The sequence below is a fragment of the Microtus ochrogaster genome, chromosome 8 (assembly GCF_000317375.1).
Source record: "Microtus ochrogaster isolate Prairie Vole_2 chromosome 8, MicOch1.0, whole genome shotgun sequence".
NCBI classification, from domain to species: Eukaryota; Metazoa; Chordata; class Mammalia; order Rodentia; family Cricetidae; genus Microtus; species Microtus ochrogaster.
The window spans coordinates 68,209,033-68,226,373 of NC_022015.1; the positions used below are offsets into that span (position 1 = coordinate 68,209,033).

General features: G+C 40.7%; 1 protein-coding gene across 1 annotated transcript in view; it reads left to right on the plus strand.

The window, feature by feature from the left end:
* The window catches only part of Cc2d2b (coiled-coil and C2 domain containing 2B), an 83,451-nt gene that overhangs the window by 5,644 nt on the left and 60,466 nt on the right, over positions 1–17,341 (plus strand). The window contains 7 exon segments of the mRNA XM_026781655.1: positions 2,099–2,155; positions 3,081–3,158; positions 3,838–3,904; positions 6,747–6,841; positions 12,170–12,368; positions 12,523–12,659; positions 12,761–12,889. Of these exon segments, the coding sequence (XP_026637456.1) occupies positions 2,099–2,155; positions 3,081–3,158; positions 3,838–3,904; positions 6,747–6,841; positions 12,170–12,368; positions 12,523–12,659; positions 12,761–12,889 (762 nt within the window).

A 17,341-nucleotide genomic window follows, 5' to 3' on the forward strand; every position in this document is an offset into this window, starting at 1 on the left:
ACCTGCGTCTGTCTGGAGTAGGAGAATCATGGCGACTCACTGACTCAGCTTCTTTTTTCCAGCATCCTGTTTTGTTTTCTCCGCCTACCTAAGGGCTGGCCTATGAAATGGGCCTAGGCAGTTTCTTTATTAATAAGAAATCATTCCCACATCATAACAGTAGCAAAATTACAGTGATGAAGTAGCAACACAAATAATTTTATGGTTCTGGTCACCGTAACAGGAGGAATTGTATTAAAGGGTCGCAGCACTAGGAAGGTTGAGAACCTCTGCCTAGGGCTTTGGATAAGTTGCACTTTTATTTTCCTTTGACTTTTGGAACTTTTACGTTTCTTCCTCAATTTCTTCAAGGATGCACTGTTTCTTCGAGAGACAGTTCAGTCTCCAAGAGTTTGTAATTTCTAGGATTTCAGCTGCTGTCAATCGCAAGTTTCATTCTATGACTTGATACAAGAAATCACTTTGATCCTTTTGAATCTGCTAAGGCTTTATCGAGCTAAAAACAACTAAATGGCTGAAAATCAAAAGCAGTAATTAAAACTCCAAATATGAGGTAAAAACAAGCAATGAAGTAGAAGATATTCCTGACAGCATTTCCTCTAGTCGGGATGCATGCTGCTCCCTCCTTCCCTCGGCTGTCTGTTAATGCTAGCTTTGTAGATGGGAGGAGGGGTGACGGTCTCCTTAATCCAAACAAGTTAGGTCAGAACACCCTCCCCGCTGAGGAATGTTTGACAAAACTGTTGGAAATTAAAGCTAGATCTCCCTCGACCAATCTCTTGCCAAGGTCGGTGTTCTGTCGTCACTTCCAGGTCACTATAGTGGTGTCTTTAGCTGTCTTGACGATGACGTTGGTGGTTAGTGAGAACGGACATATCAGCTCATGGTGACATCATCCAGGAGTTTTAACTGTGATACAGGAATCACTGGCAGATTTTGAAAAGTCCATTGACTAGATTCTTGTTAAATTAGTTTTTTCAAACCACGATCATGTTGATAGCCTCCTTTGATTTTCAACATGAGTCCAATCTTAATTTTTTATATTACGTTTACTTGTGTGTGTATCCATGCATACATACTCATGCCATAGAACACCTGTGGAGGTTGGAGGACAATTGTGGGTATTAGAGCTCTCGTTCTATCATGTGGGCCCCAGGGATAGAATTCAGGTCGCCAGCACTGGTGACCAGCACCTTCACCCACTGAGCCATCTCACCAGCTCCCGAATCCATGTTTTTAGTGTAATTGTGAAGCTAATAAACATCTTTTTACTTTTCCCCACTCCAGCTTCACACTGTTTTGGTCAGCAGGTACAACTGCTTTTTCAAGAGTATGTAATAAATTATAAGATATATAATAATATATCTCAAAATTAAAGTTTAAAGCCAGCTCTCACTCCGTACCACCACAGTGTGAGAACAGTTGCTTTAGGAGATTGAACTTTGAGAAACTACAAATCTTAACACACTGAACTTTGAATGATGACACTCAGTTCCTCCTATCGTTAGGCAGCTGAAATGGTTTCTGATGATTTGGGAGAGAAGTCAGAGCTAAGGACAAGTATTTGAGAGGCCATGGAGTGTACCACCAAAGTACACTTTGGTGGTACACTCGAGTACACTTTCTGCAACGGGGAACATTGTGGCCACTGAAGATACTAGGGAGAAAGTAGTTAAGAACAGAAGACAACATAGTTTTCAGAAGGAAGATGTGTGTGTGTCAGACACTATGGAGAAATCCTCAAGCCGTGACACTGGTGTAACGCTGGGTTTTTAAAGTACTTTTGTATGTGTGTAATTTAATCAGACTTTTCCAGAAGAAACATGAGGCTGGCAGTATGTAAGCACAAAGAGCTAAGTCTCGGTCAGATTTTGTCATTTAAAGTTTTTCTGATATTACAGGTAACGGTTACTTAATTTTAGGATCAATCATATATAAAGAACTCATATGGGTTACTAAAAAAGATTCAAGTTTGAGTAGATGAAGAATATGAGTTGATTATCTTACAGGAGATGATGTCTGGAAGGTTGATGACATCATAAGAAAGCTGTTCAATAACTGCCAGATGCCGTCTAACCTTCCCTGCTTTCCCCAGCAGATGTCAGGAGCAGCGTACAGCGGTACAGAAGAAATGACGGACAGGCATCTCTCAAAAGGTTCTCCATAAGCGTGCCACACTCTAACAGCCTTGACTTTTAGTTTTAAAGACATAAATGATCGTTCCCACTCTAGAGCTTCAGGATTCTAGAGTGTAAACATAAACTAGACTTCCTGTATAACATAGGATGGGCTCAAGGAACTAGCTAGAAACTGAACTCCATGCTCCATTCTCTCCATCGTTAGCTGTATACGTGGAGGATTCGCTGGTGTCTGAGGCTGGGTTAGATCTTAGTATGTGTGGGTGCAGAAGACCTCCTGTGACTTAGCTCCGTTCCTACCCCCATTCCTACTTGCACAGCTTACAAGTGCTCAACAGGAAGGGGAGGAAAAGTGAACTGCAAGGGACCATGACCAACTCATCTTCCCTTTTTCTTTACATTGTATTCAGAAGTGTACACCATTGTCTTTCTCAGAATATCCTATTAGCAGTAGAAAGTAACAAATGGCTTGGTGTGCGTACACTTCCTTTAAGAGTCCATTCTTCCATAATAATGATGATGATAATAATAATAATAACCTTATGTATCTTCAACATTGGTTCATACCTCAGAGCATTCCATATGGAAGAGAAGTGTTCTCAAGGGATTTTTTTTTCTATCAAGGAAACCCCAAAGGTTCTTTGTCTGAGCTGTTTTATGTTTTGCTTGTATATAAAAAAAGACTCTGGCTGATATCTGAAGAAGCAAAAGAAGGTGATGAAGGGAAAGTTACCAAAAAATACGATATACCCCAGATAAAACTGTTCCCCATGAGAAAGGGCAAGGGACACCGGGTTCTGAGTGCTTGTAGGACCCTGGCCTTTTCTTCCCGCTCATCAGGATGGTTAGGCGCAGGTGCAAAAATGTGCAATGAGTACTTTTGCTCTTACCACTGATTAATTGTAATAAAATCATGTGAACTCTATATAACATTCATGTCTTGATTTAGATGCAGAAGAAAATCGAAACATAACAGAAACACTGAGAGGCAAAGTAAGAGAAAAACTAAAAAATGCTAAGGTAATGCTTTTAATTGCTTTCTGTTTTTAGAATGACCTTTTTAGGGGAACACGGGTTATAATAAACCTTATTTTTTAATGTCTTAGGGTTTCTATTGCTGTGACAAAACGCCATGAACAAAAAGCAAGTTTGGGAGGAAGGAGTTTATTTGGCTTACACATCCACGTCACTGTTCCTCATCTAAGGAAGTCAGGATATGAACTCAAGCAGGGCAGGAACCTGGAGGCAGGAGCTGATGCAGAGGCCATGAAGGGATTCTGCTCATTGTCCTGCTTTCCATGGCTTGCTCAGCCTGCTTTCTTATAGAACGCTGGACCACAGATCCAGGGATAGCATCCCCCACACTGGGTTGCCCCCCATCACTAATTAAGAAAGTGCCTTACAGCTGGATCATGTGGAGGCATTTTCTCAGTTGTGGTTCCCTCCTTCCAGATAACTGCAGCTTATGTTGAGTTAACATAAGACCAGTCAGCACACACCCACTGTGATTTTAAAACCTAAACCAAGAGAAGTCATTCTGGTCATAGTAATTACATATGACATTTCAGTAAATAAATGTTTACATGTATATATACATAAACACACTTTAGAAAAACAGTGAGGGAGTCTTATTTTTATTCATTTTGGGCCGAAGACTTACATGGTCTCCTATGCAAAATTGTAAAATTTTGTGTTTCAGATCAGTCAAGGTGAAAAGTCCTCAGCTCAGCTGCTCACTGATACAAAGATTCATCAATGGTCTAAGGTGAATAACTGTTTTTGAAAAATGCTTTTTAAAAAAAAAACAAAAACAAAAAAGTCTTTATGGAGGTGTATTTTACACAACAAAAAAAATTGTCCGTTTTTAGCATGCAATGCAAAATCTTTTAGTTAAACTATAGACCTGTGTGATCAACACCATAACCCAGTTTTAGGCCATCTGTATTGTCCCATAAAAGAACCCCCATGCCCACCTGCAATCACTCTTCCCACATGGCATTACTTCTTGTCCTGATACATTATATAAGATATTATTAAAAGATAAACGTAAGCACGTTAACATTTCACAGAATTTTCTTGAGCAGATGGCAACTCATGAACTGGGCACTTCCAGATGGCAAGGGGTTAGGGACCCACCGGGGGCACATGAAGGGAAAGTGGTCATGGGAAGCCTGAAGAAGCAAGGCAGAAAGGGGGGCAGTGACTGTAATGTCCCTGGTAACCACTCAGCTGGCAGCTTGTGACTGAAAACTAAGCTTTTCAGAGCAGATTCAATAATCTACCATTTTATCCTGTCATATCTATATCCCCCCTTTTCTTTTCAAAACAAGAACCTTGAATCTAATTCCCTTCATTTAGCTTTTTTCATGACCATTATCCATAACAACTTGTAACCGACACACTAAACAAAGACATGCATCATAATCATTTTATGGGAATGTGGGCATAGTTTTCTAGGATACTTCCTGCTGATTGGGGGTCTTGATAATCTTATGGGAACCCAAAGAAAATTTAAGGTTATGATCAAGTCCTGACTGGAGTATTCTGTGAGCCTGGATCATCTCAGCCAACAGTCTTGAAGCTGTTCTGGATGTAGAACTCAGAGGAAACTGCAACAGAGGTTCTCTAAAACTTTGGATCACCTAGGCCATCTGCTCCTATTGGAGATTTTTCAGGGGTCTTTCTTGATTAACCCCTATTTTTCTTAACCCAGAATGAATCCACAGCCTCTCATTTCCTAGGGGACAAAAGCAAATCCTCTTTTCCAAAGTAACTTATATTTTGACTTAAATTTTAAAGTCAAGGCATTTTCAAAATATATAGGTTGGATCAATCCAGCAGCATTTATAATCAAATGTCTTTTAGCAGCTGTTGCTCCTTCCTCAGTGGTCAAACAACTCAAAGACAACACAATAGCATACAGTATCCAGACTTTCTGTGTATTTTCCATCTTTACATGGCTTTTAAAAAAAACTCTTATTTATTTTATTTTATTTTTTTACTTTTTTTTAAAGACAGGATTTCTCTTTGTATCTTTGGCTGTCCTGAAACTCACTCTGTAGATCAGACTGGCCTTGAACTCACAGAGGTCTGCCTGCTTCTGCCTCTACCTCTGCTTACCAAGTTTTGGGATTAAATCTACATCTTTGGCAGCTGGGTCCACCCTGTTCCTTAATTTTTTGAAAGTCTAGCTTCATGTTGGAGGTGCTGGTGGGAGCCATATTTTTTGTTACAACCCTGTGGCGTGTGAAGCCTGTTCAGCTAAGATGGGGTAGATGGGAGATGGGTTCAGTTTTTCTCTGACCCAGCTGGCTAGGGTTAGATCTGGCTCTGGCCTGTGGCTTGAGGCTAAAAACCTCAAGAAAACGGTTTTTATTTTATTTTATTTTTTGTGAATTCATACCCCCACATTGGGCACCAAGTAAAGCATGATTAATAAAAACCCAAAGATAGATATTAAAGAGCCAGTGGCTGGCTGCCTTGCCTTTCTGGACTTCAGGTTAAACCCCAATATCTGTCTCTGAGTTTTTATTAATCATGCTTCAATAATAATAAAATAAAAATATAATAAAATAAGAATTTCCACACTCAGTACAAGTTTATGTGTTCAGGAAGCTGGTGATAAGCAGAGACAATGGGACAGCTTGTATGAGCAAGTGGAGGCTAAATTCTAGATATAAACAAAATACAAGGTAAATTTCCACATTTCATGTGTTTTTAAATTCTTTGATTTCTAGTGTGACTTTTTTCATGGAATTGAGTCCCTCTAACCTTCTCTTAAGGCAATAAATATGCATGAGAAAGAAGTGGTATGATTTGTATTCCAAAGGATCTGAATTTGCAGCATGGACAAAAGAGGATTTATTTATGAATTAGGTTTGTAACTAAGGATATGCCACTCAATATTGTGGGAATAGGATGGCATGGCGTGTGGGTGTGTGAGCATATGTCATTAGAACACGTGAAAATTGGAGCATTGACATGGAGCAGCCTTTCGGTTAAACTGAAATAACCCTCTAACTATTGGGGTCAGCATGAGAGGGTAGAGAAGGGGACTTTGGCTTTACTCTTTTTTGGTTCTTACTATAGTTACCAAAACACTTAAAAAAGCAAAGAGGTAAAGGTAAGTTATGAATCACAACTAAGTGGTGTGAGCCGATAAAATAGCTGCTCTGTTGGTCCATGTTTTCTACTAATGATGTGGGATGTCCTTTTATATATGTGTTGCTTTTATTGATTAATGAATAAAGCTGCTCCGGCCTATGGCAGGCTGGAAGAGATACATAGAGAGAGTAGGCAGAGGCAGAGAGACGCCATGTAGCTGCTGAAAGAGACAGACACCAGAACCTTAGGTAAGCCACAGCCTCGTGGCGATACACAGATTAATAGAAATGGGTTAATTTAAGTTGTAAGAAGCCCGAAACATTGGCCAAACAGTGTTGTAATTAGTAGAGTTCCGGTGTGATTATTCAGGTCTGGGTGGTTGGGAACATACGAGCAGTCTCTATTTATATACTAAGCTGCCATCTGCCCTATTAGGGAAGTGTTTCTCACCTTGAATGTAGACAATGCATGTATCCATTTCACTAAACACTTGTCTGATGCTGTTTAACCCCCAGACTGAAGTCTTGCTGGATGAAGGTCTCTCATTTTTTATCCTGAGTGGGGAAGAAGACTCAGTCGTGAGGCGATCTGCTCAGCAGGTTGAATTTGTTTTTCTATTTTACATCCTTACTCTCCCCCAAACCAGCAATTTATTAAAGGCATAGGATGACAGAGCTGGACAGGAGATGGATCCATTTATAATGAGTCTTTCTCTGTCCCACCGGCCAGCTTCCAAATAACAGCACAGAGATTTCTTATTAGTTATGAAAGCTCAGTCTTAGTTTAGGCTTGTTTCTAACTTTATTTATTTATTATTTATATTTATTTATATTATATTTATAATATTTATTTATATTTATATTTGTTTATATTATATTTATATTTATTATATATTTATTTATTATAACTTAAATCATTTCTATTAATCTATGTGCTTCCACATGGCCCATGGCTTTTACTTCTCCTTCCTCATGCCTTGCTTCCTCTGCGTCCAGCTGGCAACTCCCCTTTTCTTCTTCCCAGAGCTCTTTCTGTCTGGAATTCCCACCTATATCTCCTGCCTAGCTATTGGCCATTTAGCTTTTTGTTAAACCAATCACAGTGGCATCTTTACACACAGTGTAATCAAATATCTCACAACATCCCCCACCCCTCTCTCGTGTGTGTGTGTGTGTGTGTGTGTGTGTGTGTGTGTGTACTGTGTTTTGTTTTGGGACAGGGTCTTTCCCTGTAACCCTGAACCCTCCTACTCAGCCTCCTGAGTCTTAAGATTGCAGGCGTGCACCCTCACCTTGGAAGGTCCTGTCTTTTCTTCATGTTGTATCCTTCACTACCTTTGGGTGTCTGATGGAAGATACTGAGCCTGAAAGTCGTATCTAAAATAATAGTCCCAGCCCACCCAGCCCTTCCCCCGATTTGTTTTTCTCCATAAGTCTTAGTACTGCCCAATGTAGATGTTGTCATCTACTTATTTTCTTCCTGGAACATATTAGGTACTCAACCAATATTTGAATATAAAAAAGATATTTTTCAGTCCTTCCAAGATCTTAAATACTAAGCCAGCTGACCTTCCAGCATCTTAAGGTATAGGCTAAGGGGTAGTATTTTCTGGGAAAGGAGAAACTTCTGTCCCTGCTCATCCCATCCAGCAGAGAACAGGAGCCAGGTGCACTTTTCTTCTCATAGAGCAAGTATGAAAGAAGCCAGCCATGGGCCTGGCTAGGCATGCTGGGGTCCAGGTTAGAAGAATGGGGTTATCTTGGAAACCTATCTTCCTGATGGAAGGCTGTGGGAAGCCACCATTCCTGTCAGATAGAGAAGAAATCTACTTTTCAGGAGGCCAAATTTGACTATGACCCCTTCCTGCTGAGAGAAAGGTGGGTGGTGGTCCAACCTAATCCATGCTCTGAGGGTGAAGTCTGAGGATGCTCTCAGCGGGTTCTGTTCATCTCTCCACAGCCAGGGAGGGATGCTCCTTTGAGACAGTCAAGGACAGCATCTCCTCTTGTCACACAGTGCTCACATGTCCATCTATGTTTGGATCTTCTGAGCTTAGACTCCCTGTCACCCAGCAGCTGACAGCACGAGGAGTGTTCTGCTGTGAGCGGCACACTGAAGACCAGGGAGGTGATGATCTGGGACAGCAGTTGGATTAGACTAAGTGAGAAAGAGTTAGAAATATAGGGCTTATTGAGTTAAGACTGTAGCCTGACCCAAGCTGAAAACAAAGACTGGTTATATGAGACTCTCAAAGATGCCTGTTGGTCAGGAGCCATCATCAGGGTTCACACTGGAGAGCCCACTGTACTCAGACATCAGGATTGAGAACGCTGGCTGTGCCCCCAGTGCTGTAGAGGCACACTGGCATGGAAACACCAGCTGGGGCAGAGAACCCTTCTTAGCTGGTGGCAAGAATATTTAAGGAAGGGGAAGAGGGGTGGGAGGAGGGGGAGGGAAGTGGGAGGCTGGGAGGAGGCTGAAACTTTTTTTTTCCTTTTCTCAATAAAATAAAATAAAATAAAAAGAATATTTAAGGAGCTCCTCTGTGTGGAGATCCCCGGCAAAAAAAATCTTATTTCTGCTTGTTGGTATCATACCTTGTTTGAATTCTAAAGACCTTCCTCAAAGATATCCAGATAAAAAATATTTCTGTGATTTCCAAAAAAAAAAAAAAAAAAAGGTAGGAAGTGGGGAATGATTCTAGACAAGCCTGGGTGATGGTTAACTGTCCTTCATGTTGATGCTGGGAGCGGAAATGAGGTAGAAGGTTGAGAGAAAAACAACAAAAACTGTGACTGAAAGATGTCATCAGAAACCCAGTTCATCGTTAATGAAAAGAGAAGTTGCTGAGTCCCCAACTCCAAAATACTTTCAAAAATTTGTTAGGGTTGATCAAAGAGCAGGTAAGGGTCTGTAGTCACAAGACTTGGGTGAGCCAGGGTGCTGGACCACACTTTGGATGCATATGCAGCTCAGCAGCTGTTGGAAGGACCAAAGCAGAGAGATCATGTCTTATTTTAGGCCAGTGTGAACTACACAGTGAGTTCTGGACTGACCAGAGCAACATACTGAATCTCTATCTCAAAAAACAAGCAAACAAAAATAAAAATGATTCTGTGGTTCTATTTTATTACTTACCTTAAATGTACATTTTCAGAATTGAAAGTTTTTTAATTGGATGGTATTTTCTTCAATATGTAAAGATTTTACATTACATAGTCACCTGAAACAAGTGAATTATTAATTTTTTGTGAGTAGACCCGTACTTATGACCATGATAGAAAGATGTTTATCAAAATAGTATATCTATTTCTTCCTATACTCTGATTTTAAACAACTTTTATAAATAATCCTATTTTATAATTTCACAGTAACCACTTTTCCATGAATTTCTTCCTTTCCTCTATTGTTTTCTCTTGAATACGTTATAGAAAATAGTCTATCTATGCCACATCTTTTTAAGTAATGTGTCTTGGGAGTGGAGAAAACCAAAAGGGAAGAGCATTGTTTTTCCTAAGTTGTTCTATTACCAATAAAGACTTGGAAGTCAGATTTTGGGGGTGAAAACATGATAGATCAAAGAAGTAGTAGGGGAGGGGTAACCAGCCAACCTCTTTCCAAGAGGTTAAAGGACCATAATCTGTTAAATACATCTGGGGTACACAAGCTTAATTCCTAGTTACCTGCTTCAGACTCAAGCCCGGAAACATGTAAAGGAAGTTAGATTAAGCTTATTTCTAGAATTAATTTTTTGAGGTAATATTTATACCTTAAGAAAAGTTTTAAAGAATCAAATAAAAAACCAAAGATTATGAGATTAGTGGCAATAGGATAGTCTCTTAATTTTGGTTTTTCTCCTGTCTAATACCAGGTAGCTCTTCAGACGTGAGACAGAGATTTTAGATTTTTCTTTAACAAGCACTCTTGGTTTTAGAGAAGGAGAGAGCCATGTTCCAACTTCAAAGCCAGCATTAATTTTTAATTGAATTGGGACCACAAAGAAACCATTTGCCTTTTATGTTTGTACAGAGCAGCAAAAACAGTGTTTGGGAAACTTATGAAATTCTACCCTGATGGAAATGTGCTACACCACTAGGCCAGTTGACTTGTTTTATTGGGACATTTTCTCATGATGACATCTTCCTTCTTCTGATGTCTCATTTGTCCAGTGATCTTCAGATTCCTTAGCTGGATTCCTTTATTCTCCTGGGAAGACAAAAATAGAGCCCTGTTTCCACCCTAACTCTGGGGAGTTTTCCTTTTTGGCAAATTATATCTTTGTTAAGGCAAAATGATTTTTGGCAACAGAAAAAGTATTATCTTTTAGTAATAATTTTTTTCTTTTTCTTTTTTTATACCTGAACAAATGAAAGGCATTTGTTTGTCTTATAAGTTAGTTTAGATGGAATAACCAAGGTGTTTGATGAACACCTCTCTTAATTAGAGGTCTTTCCTGTTCGAGTCTAATCTTTGTCAATTTTGGTGGCATTTCTTCTCCTCTGGGAAAAAAAAAAAAAGCAAAACTTAGTCCCCAAAGTAACACATGTCCTGGCTTCCATTCTAAGGTCAACACATCTTTAGAATATACAGGCTGACTTAATCCAGCCGTTTTTTTCTACTACCCAGTGTCTCTGCACAGCTGTTCTTCCTTTCTCATCAGCATTTAAAACCTCTGAAGTGAAGGAAGCACTGTGTAATTTATCTCTGGGGTCTCTATTACCCTTTCCTGTTTATTAAGCACATCTTTTTTGTTTGTTTTTCTTTTTTTTTGTTTGTTTGTTTCTCCGTGTTGTTTTGGAACCTGTCCTGGAACTAGCTCCTGTAGATCAGGCTGGCCTCAGATTCACTGAGATCCACCTGCCTCTGCCTCCCGAGTGCTGGGATTAAAGGGGTGAGCCACCACCACCCGGCCTGAAGCACATCTTTTAAAGTGAGATTAGATCTGTGTCTGCAGAAGCCTGTGGGAATGGAATGTCCTCTGAGCCTCTGTAGAGGATTAGCACTAGCACCAGCGGGTGTCCAGGTGTCTGTAGTCCCTGCAGCAGGTGTGTGTGGCTGGCCTGGGGGCCTGACTGTGTGGGGGTGCCACAGCAAGGAAGGGTGTGGGGGATGGCAGGAGAAGCAGCCTGAGCACTGGTGGAGGGGTGCTGGCTTCAGAAGCCACAGCATGATCTCATGCCACACATTGGATGCTCATCTCAGTCGCTCGATTATCAATAAAGACTCAGGAGTCAGGTATCGGGGGTGAAAACCATCAAGATCAAAGTGGCAGAGGAGGAGTGACCAGCTGATCCTCTCTCCGTACTTCCCAGATCAAAGAAAGCACAGGAAATCTCTTAAGCTCCTCCCTGCTCCTTCCTGTGCATCTTCTCTATCCGTATTCCTGGCTTCTCCATGGCTAATTCCAGTCAGCCAGTTGCTGGCTCTGCCCCCTGATTCAAGGTTAACTTTACTGACACAGTCTCAGGTGTCACTGTGCAATCAAAGATCTTACAACTGAGGAAGTCTGATGAAGACTTGTACATAGGTCTTGTATCTCTGTAGGTCCGTTATGGGTCCTGTGTCTGAACCATTTCCCTAGGGCAGAACGGGGCCTAAGGTATTATTCTGTCTCAGCAACAGTCACTGGGGAATTGAACACTGAGCAATAAAAATATATAACAGTAACCTTAAATGAGTTCCTTTATATTCAGCAAAACTTATTTTATCAACAACATTTTGTTTTTTGGTTTTTCGAGACAGGGTTTCTCTGTGGCTTTGGAGCCTGTCCTGGAACTAGCTCTGTAGACCAGGCTGGTTTTATAGTTTCAGCAAGCACTTGATCTGAGCTAGATGAACTGGAAGGCCACAGTAGGGAAACGATGTATCTGCATACTGGTCATGGGGGAAAGCATGCAGACTGATCTTTCCTTTTTGATATCCAACAGAAATCAGTCAGTGATAGTTACTTCAAACCCTCTGCATTTGGTGATAGTTCACAAAACGTTGCTGAGGGCCGAGACGAGGATTTTGCGGAAGAAGTCATTTTAGTGGATTTATTTGAAATAAAAGCTGCAGAATATGAAGATGATCAAGAGCAGATACAAAAACAGGAGGCAAATATTTTTTTGCCAAGTAGTTCTCCAGGTAATACACTCCCCCAAAATACACAAGTCATGCATGTGCCATGTTACAGGGTGCTGATTTATGTGCATGTTGGAGCGGTAAAAGATACTGACCTTATATGTATTAGTTATCACACTGTGAACTTTAAAGTGCTTATCTGAGTTTTATCATTAAGTGGCCAGCCAGCGTAAACTGCCAAAAGGCATGATGCCGCGCATCTTAGAAGATGAAGGACTCTACACTACAAAAAAGCCAGTGACGTGTAAAAAGATCTGCAACAAAATGGAAAACCGCCTTCTCAGCCTCCAGGAGGCAAGTGTACCAGCTAATGCGTTAGACCAGTAGCAGTTAACATGTGACATTTGTTTTTAGTGAACTATTCAATGACTAGATTTTGTGCATATTTCTGATAGGGAAAATGTTGGTTCGAAGAAAGTGGAGAGATAATGTCATTGCCTTCACCTATTAGACAGTCTTGGAACTTTAGGATCAGCACAAGCAAGGAATCTCTGAATCCAGCACTGAAGACTGTACACAGGAAGGTAAACGGCAGTAATCTGTAACTGTGCTTGGATATCGGCTCTTGTAGTATCAGTTATCACATGTTTTATGGTTTTATTTTACCTCCTAAATATACTGAGCCTAGTCATAGAATAGCTAACCTTGGATAAAAATATTAAGTAATCTTTAAGATTATTGGGGTCTGTTTAATGATGGGAAATACTCAAATACAATGTGAAGCGAAAACCACAATACAAAATGTGTATGATTCTGACTTTGTAAGAAGAAACCCCATCGAATGGCACTCAGGGGAACGGCGGCCATAGGTCCTGGTACTGCGCATTACTCTCCCGTTAGCCTTGTCTCTTTTACATAAATGGAATTATAGAAAACTGCTATTTGTATGAGGCAATAATTTGCTTGTTTTTTCCTTTATGGAAATCAGTTGTATGAAGACAACATTTTATTTATCTGTCCTTCTACTGATGGATGTCTGGTGTATCCAGTTGTTTGTCATGGTAGCAACAGTTCTGAGAAAGGTCCGCTCTCGTGTTCTGATGAGATGTGTGTGTACTTTCTGCTGGGTAAATGCCACAGAATAGAAATGCTGGTTTTTTGTTTATATGCATTCAGTTTTGCTATATAATGGCAAAGAGCCTCTGTGGTGGTTTGCATAGGACTCACCTCTATGGGCTCATATATCTGAATGCTTAGTCATCAGGGAGTGATTCTATTTGAGAATGACCAGGAGGCATGGCCTTGTTGGAGGAAGCATGCCACTGGGGGTGGACTCTGAGGTTTCAAAAGTCCAAGCTGGCCAGGCCCAGTCTTTCTTTCTTCCTCCTTCTCCTCGCTTTCCATTTCTTTCCCGCTCTCCAACTCTCTTTCCCTCTCTGTCTCTCTTTCTACCTCTCTCTGTCGCTCTTTGTGTGTGTTTAGTTTTGTCTCTCTCTCTATCTCCCTCCGTGTCTCTCTCTGTCTCTCTGTCCCTCTCTCTTTTTCCCTGTTGCCTGAAGACCAGGATGTGGCTCTCAGCTACTGCTCCAGTACCATCTATGCCACCATGCTCCCCATCATGATGACAATGGACTAAACCTCTGAAACTGTAAGCCAGCCCTAGTTAATGCTTTCTTTTATAAGAGTTGCCATAGTCATGGTGTCTCTTCACACAATAGAACGGTGATGAAGACAGTGGTTAATAAGAGAAAGGGGAATTCCTTGGTTTATGGGTTGCATGGATGATCTTTGGTCCTGTATGCCAAGATGGAGAATTTTTGGAAGTGGAAGTTCTAACTTAGTAACTCAAAAGATAATTCATTCCTGTGCCCCATAGTTCTAATTGTTTCCTACTGTCAAATTAAAATCTGCCTCCTGAATGCTCTACTTATTTGACCATTTCTGGCTACAGAATAAAGCACCTTACCCCTATGACAGCTGAACTATTTGAAGTCTGTAGTCACTCCCTCCTTCAGCTTTTGCTTACAGTATAAACTCATGTCCTAAGATTGTTATTAGACATTCCATCAGCTTAGTTACTGTTTAAGCTTCTGAGGACCACAGTCAGTAGGTATTGTGTTGGAGGAGAGCCGCTTGTTTGTTTCCCAACTGCTCAGCCCCGAAATAATCACACAGAAACCGTATTATTTAAACTACTGGCTTGGCCCATTAGCTCTAGCTTCTTATTGGCTAACTCTTACATATTAATTTAACCCATTTCTATTAATTTGTGCATGATCATGAGGTCATGGCCAACCAGCAAAGTTTCAGAAAGTCTGTCTCTGGCAGCAGCTCTATGGTTTCTCCATGACTCCGCCCTTCTTTCTCCCATCTGCCTCTTGAAGAGGCCAATTTGGATGCCAAGATTCTGGAGTAATGATACTCACATCCACACCTGTGTCTATCAAACAAACAATTACAATGCCATTTATATGCATACTCAGCTTTGGTCTTTGATCATCTATAGGAGTCTGCCAGAATATATGTTTCCTATATTCCATTGGGATTTTTGATTCCTTTTCCATGTTTGTTCCATCATCCAGAACAGATAGTTTTTTATAAAAGGCTCTGGATTTTTAAATTTTTCTAGTGAGACATACCCTCATAGTGACTGGGAATGACAGGACCACTTTTGACTTGGGGGCCTGTGAGAGTTTACTGATGGTATTGAGTTGCCTTGACTGTCTTTTGTTGATCTGCATTCATTGGTCAAATGTTGGGCTTTTGTTTGCCATACCTTCTACATAATCCAGAAGGTTGATAACTTCTATTTTTGCCATTCCCAGAGGAGACATTATTTCTAGGAATTCATTGTCTACAATCCCTTCTCAGATGTCCTATTCTACCACAATCAAAACATTTGGCATTTTGATGTCTGCTCATACCTTTGGAAATTGCTTCTCCTTCTCAAGGTTCAGTATTGTAGTCAAATGTCTCAATGTTCATTGTATGCAGGATCCATTCATCCACTGGTGCTTATCTAATGTATCTTTTTACATTCTAAGTTGGCATTTTCAAAAGCCAGAGATTCAGTAAGTACTCATCTAGCTTCTGGGTCTGTTACTCCTATTTGTACAGCCTTAGTTAATCTTTGTAAAATGTCACTAAAGGGTTCTCTCTGGCCCTGTTTAACCCTGGTATATGATTCATTTTTTTACTAGTTCTTGAATCCTGTTCCAAGCATTTAAGGCTGCTTTGTGGCATAGGGACAAGATTTGTTCATTGTAAAGAGCTTGAGACTGTGGGACAGCATACGTGCCCTCACCAAGAATTTGATCTTGTGAAGTCAGTCTCAAGTCCTTTTGCATTTCCCTGTTGTTCTAAAATTTTTGCCTCTTCTCTCAAATAACATTTCCACAGCTGTGAGGGCCCATCATTCAGGACTGCTGAAACTAATTGAAGCCAGTCGTGTGGGGCAGCCTTATTGCTAGAAGCCTGTGTCTTTATCATCTCCATAACAAATGTGGAATGCAAGCCATAAATTACAACAGCGTGCTTAATTTCTTATAGATCATCTATTTCTATAGGTATCCATCTACCTTCTTTGGATCCTTTTGGACATTTATAACTTGATGCTTTGTCAGAGTAGATTACAGGGTAGGAAGCTAAAATCCTGGGTAAGTCATCTCTGACAGCTACTGGCACTAAAAAGAAAACCCACACTAGCTCAGAATTGAGTACAATACAGGGTTATTTATTTAGGGGTAGACTCACAGATCACAGTTCTCTGCTGAATGGGAAAACAGCAGCTGAGTCCAACAACAGGAAGAGAGAGTGGGCACGCTTTATATCACCATTTATAGTATAAGAGGCCACACCCAAGTGGGCGGGTAACTTGAAGTCTACTGGATGAAGGATTTCCTACAGCACTGGCAGAGTCCCAAGACAGTGCAGCATGTCCTGGCAAGAGGCAGGGCACATGAGAGACTTGGCAAAATAGACTTTTACAGCTGATGACCCACTCTTGAGGGAACTAGTTCTTCTATTTGTCCTGGTTAGGATTTTGTTAACTTGACACAAGCTGGAGTTATTCTGAGATAAGGAACCCCAACTGAGAAAATGTCTCCACTTGTAGGCCAAGTCTACAAGAGCATGTGGGCCAAGTAAACCCTTTCCTCTCCCAGTTGTTGTTGACACTGGTCTTTATTAATGGCAATAGAAAGCAGACTAAGGAACCATTAATCAAATGCAGCTACTAATCATGTGACTAGTGAGAAAAGAGAGCTGATAACCTTCTAAAAGTCCCACTTGGTGCTACTTCTAAATAACTGTTAGCAATAGTTTCAACGTGAACTTCAGAGGAAAAAAATCCCCATTCAACTCCAGCAGTAGGCCTTTTATACCAGACTGACCCAGAGAGAGGCCTCAGGGCTGTCCTTCTGAGGTGGGTTCACACCAGCATGATCTAGAAAGAGGCCTCAGGGCTGTCCTTCTGAGGTGGGTTCACACCAGAATGATCCAGAGAGAGGTCTCGGGGCTGTCCTTCTGAAGTAGGTTCACACCAGCATGATCTAGAAAGAGACCTCAGGGCTGTCCTTCTGAGGTGAGTTCACACCAGCATGATCTAGAAAGAGGCCTCAGGGCTGTCCTTCTGAGGTGGGTCCACACAAGAATGATCTAGAAATAGACCTCAGGGCTGTCCTTCTGAGGTGGGTCCACACCAGAATGATCCAGAGACAGGCCTCAGGGCTGTCCTTCTGAGGTGGATCCAGTCCTGGGAATCAGATGCTCAGTAACTTATCATTTCTCTCAAATAACATCACTAAAATTCAGCCACACACAAGTTTAGACACATGCTTAAATTGAAGATAGCAGATTAAGTCAAAGATGAACCATTTTGCATATAATCTAAGACCTCCAGACTGAAACAATTATAATGGAGGTGTATAAATGGAGATTGCTCATTTGCACAGAAACTATATTAATTACAACACTGTTTGGCTAATATAGCTCAGACTTATTTTTAGCTAGTTCTTATATCTTTTTTTTTTTTTTTT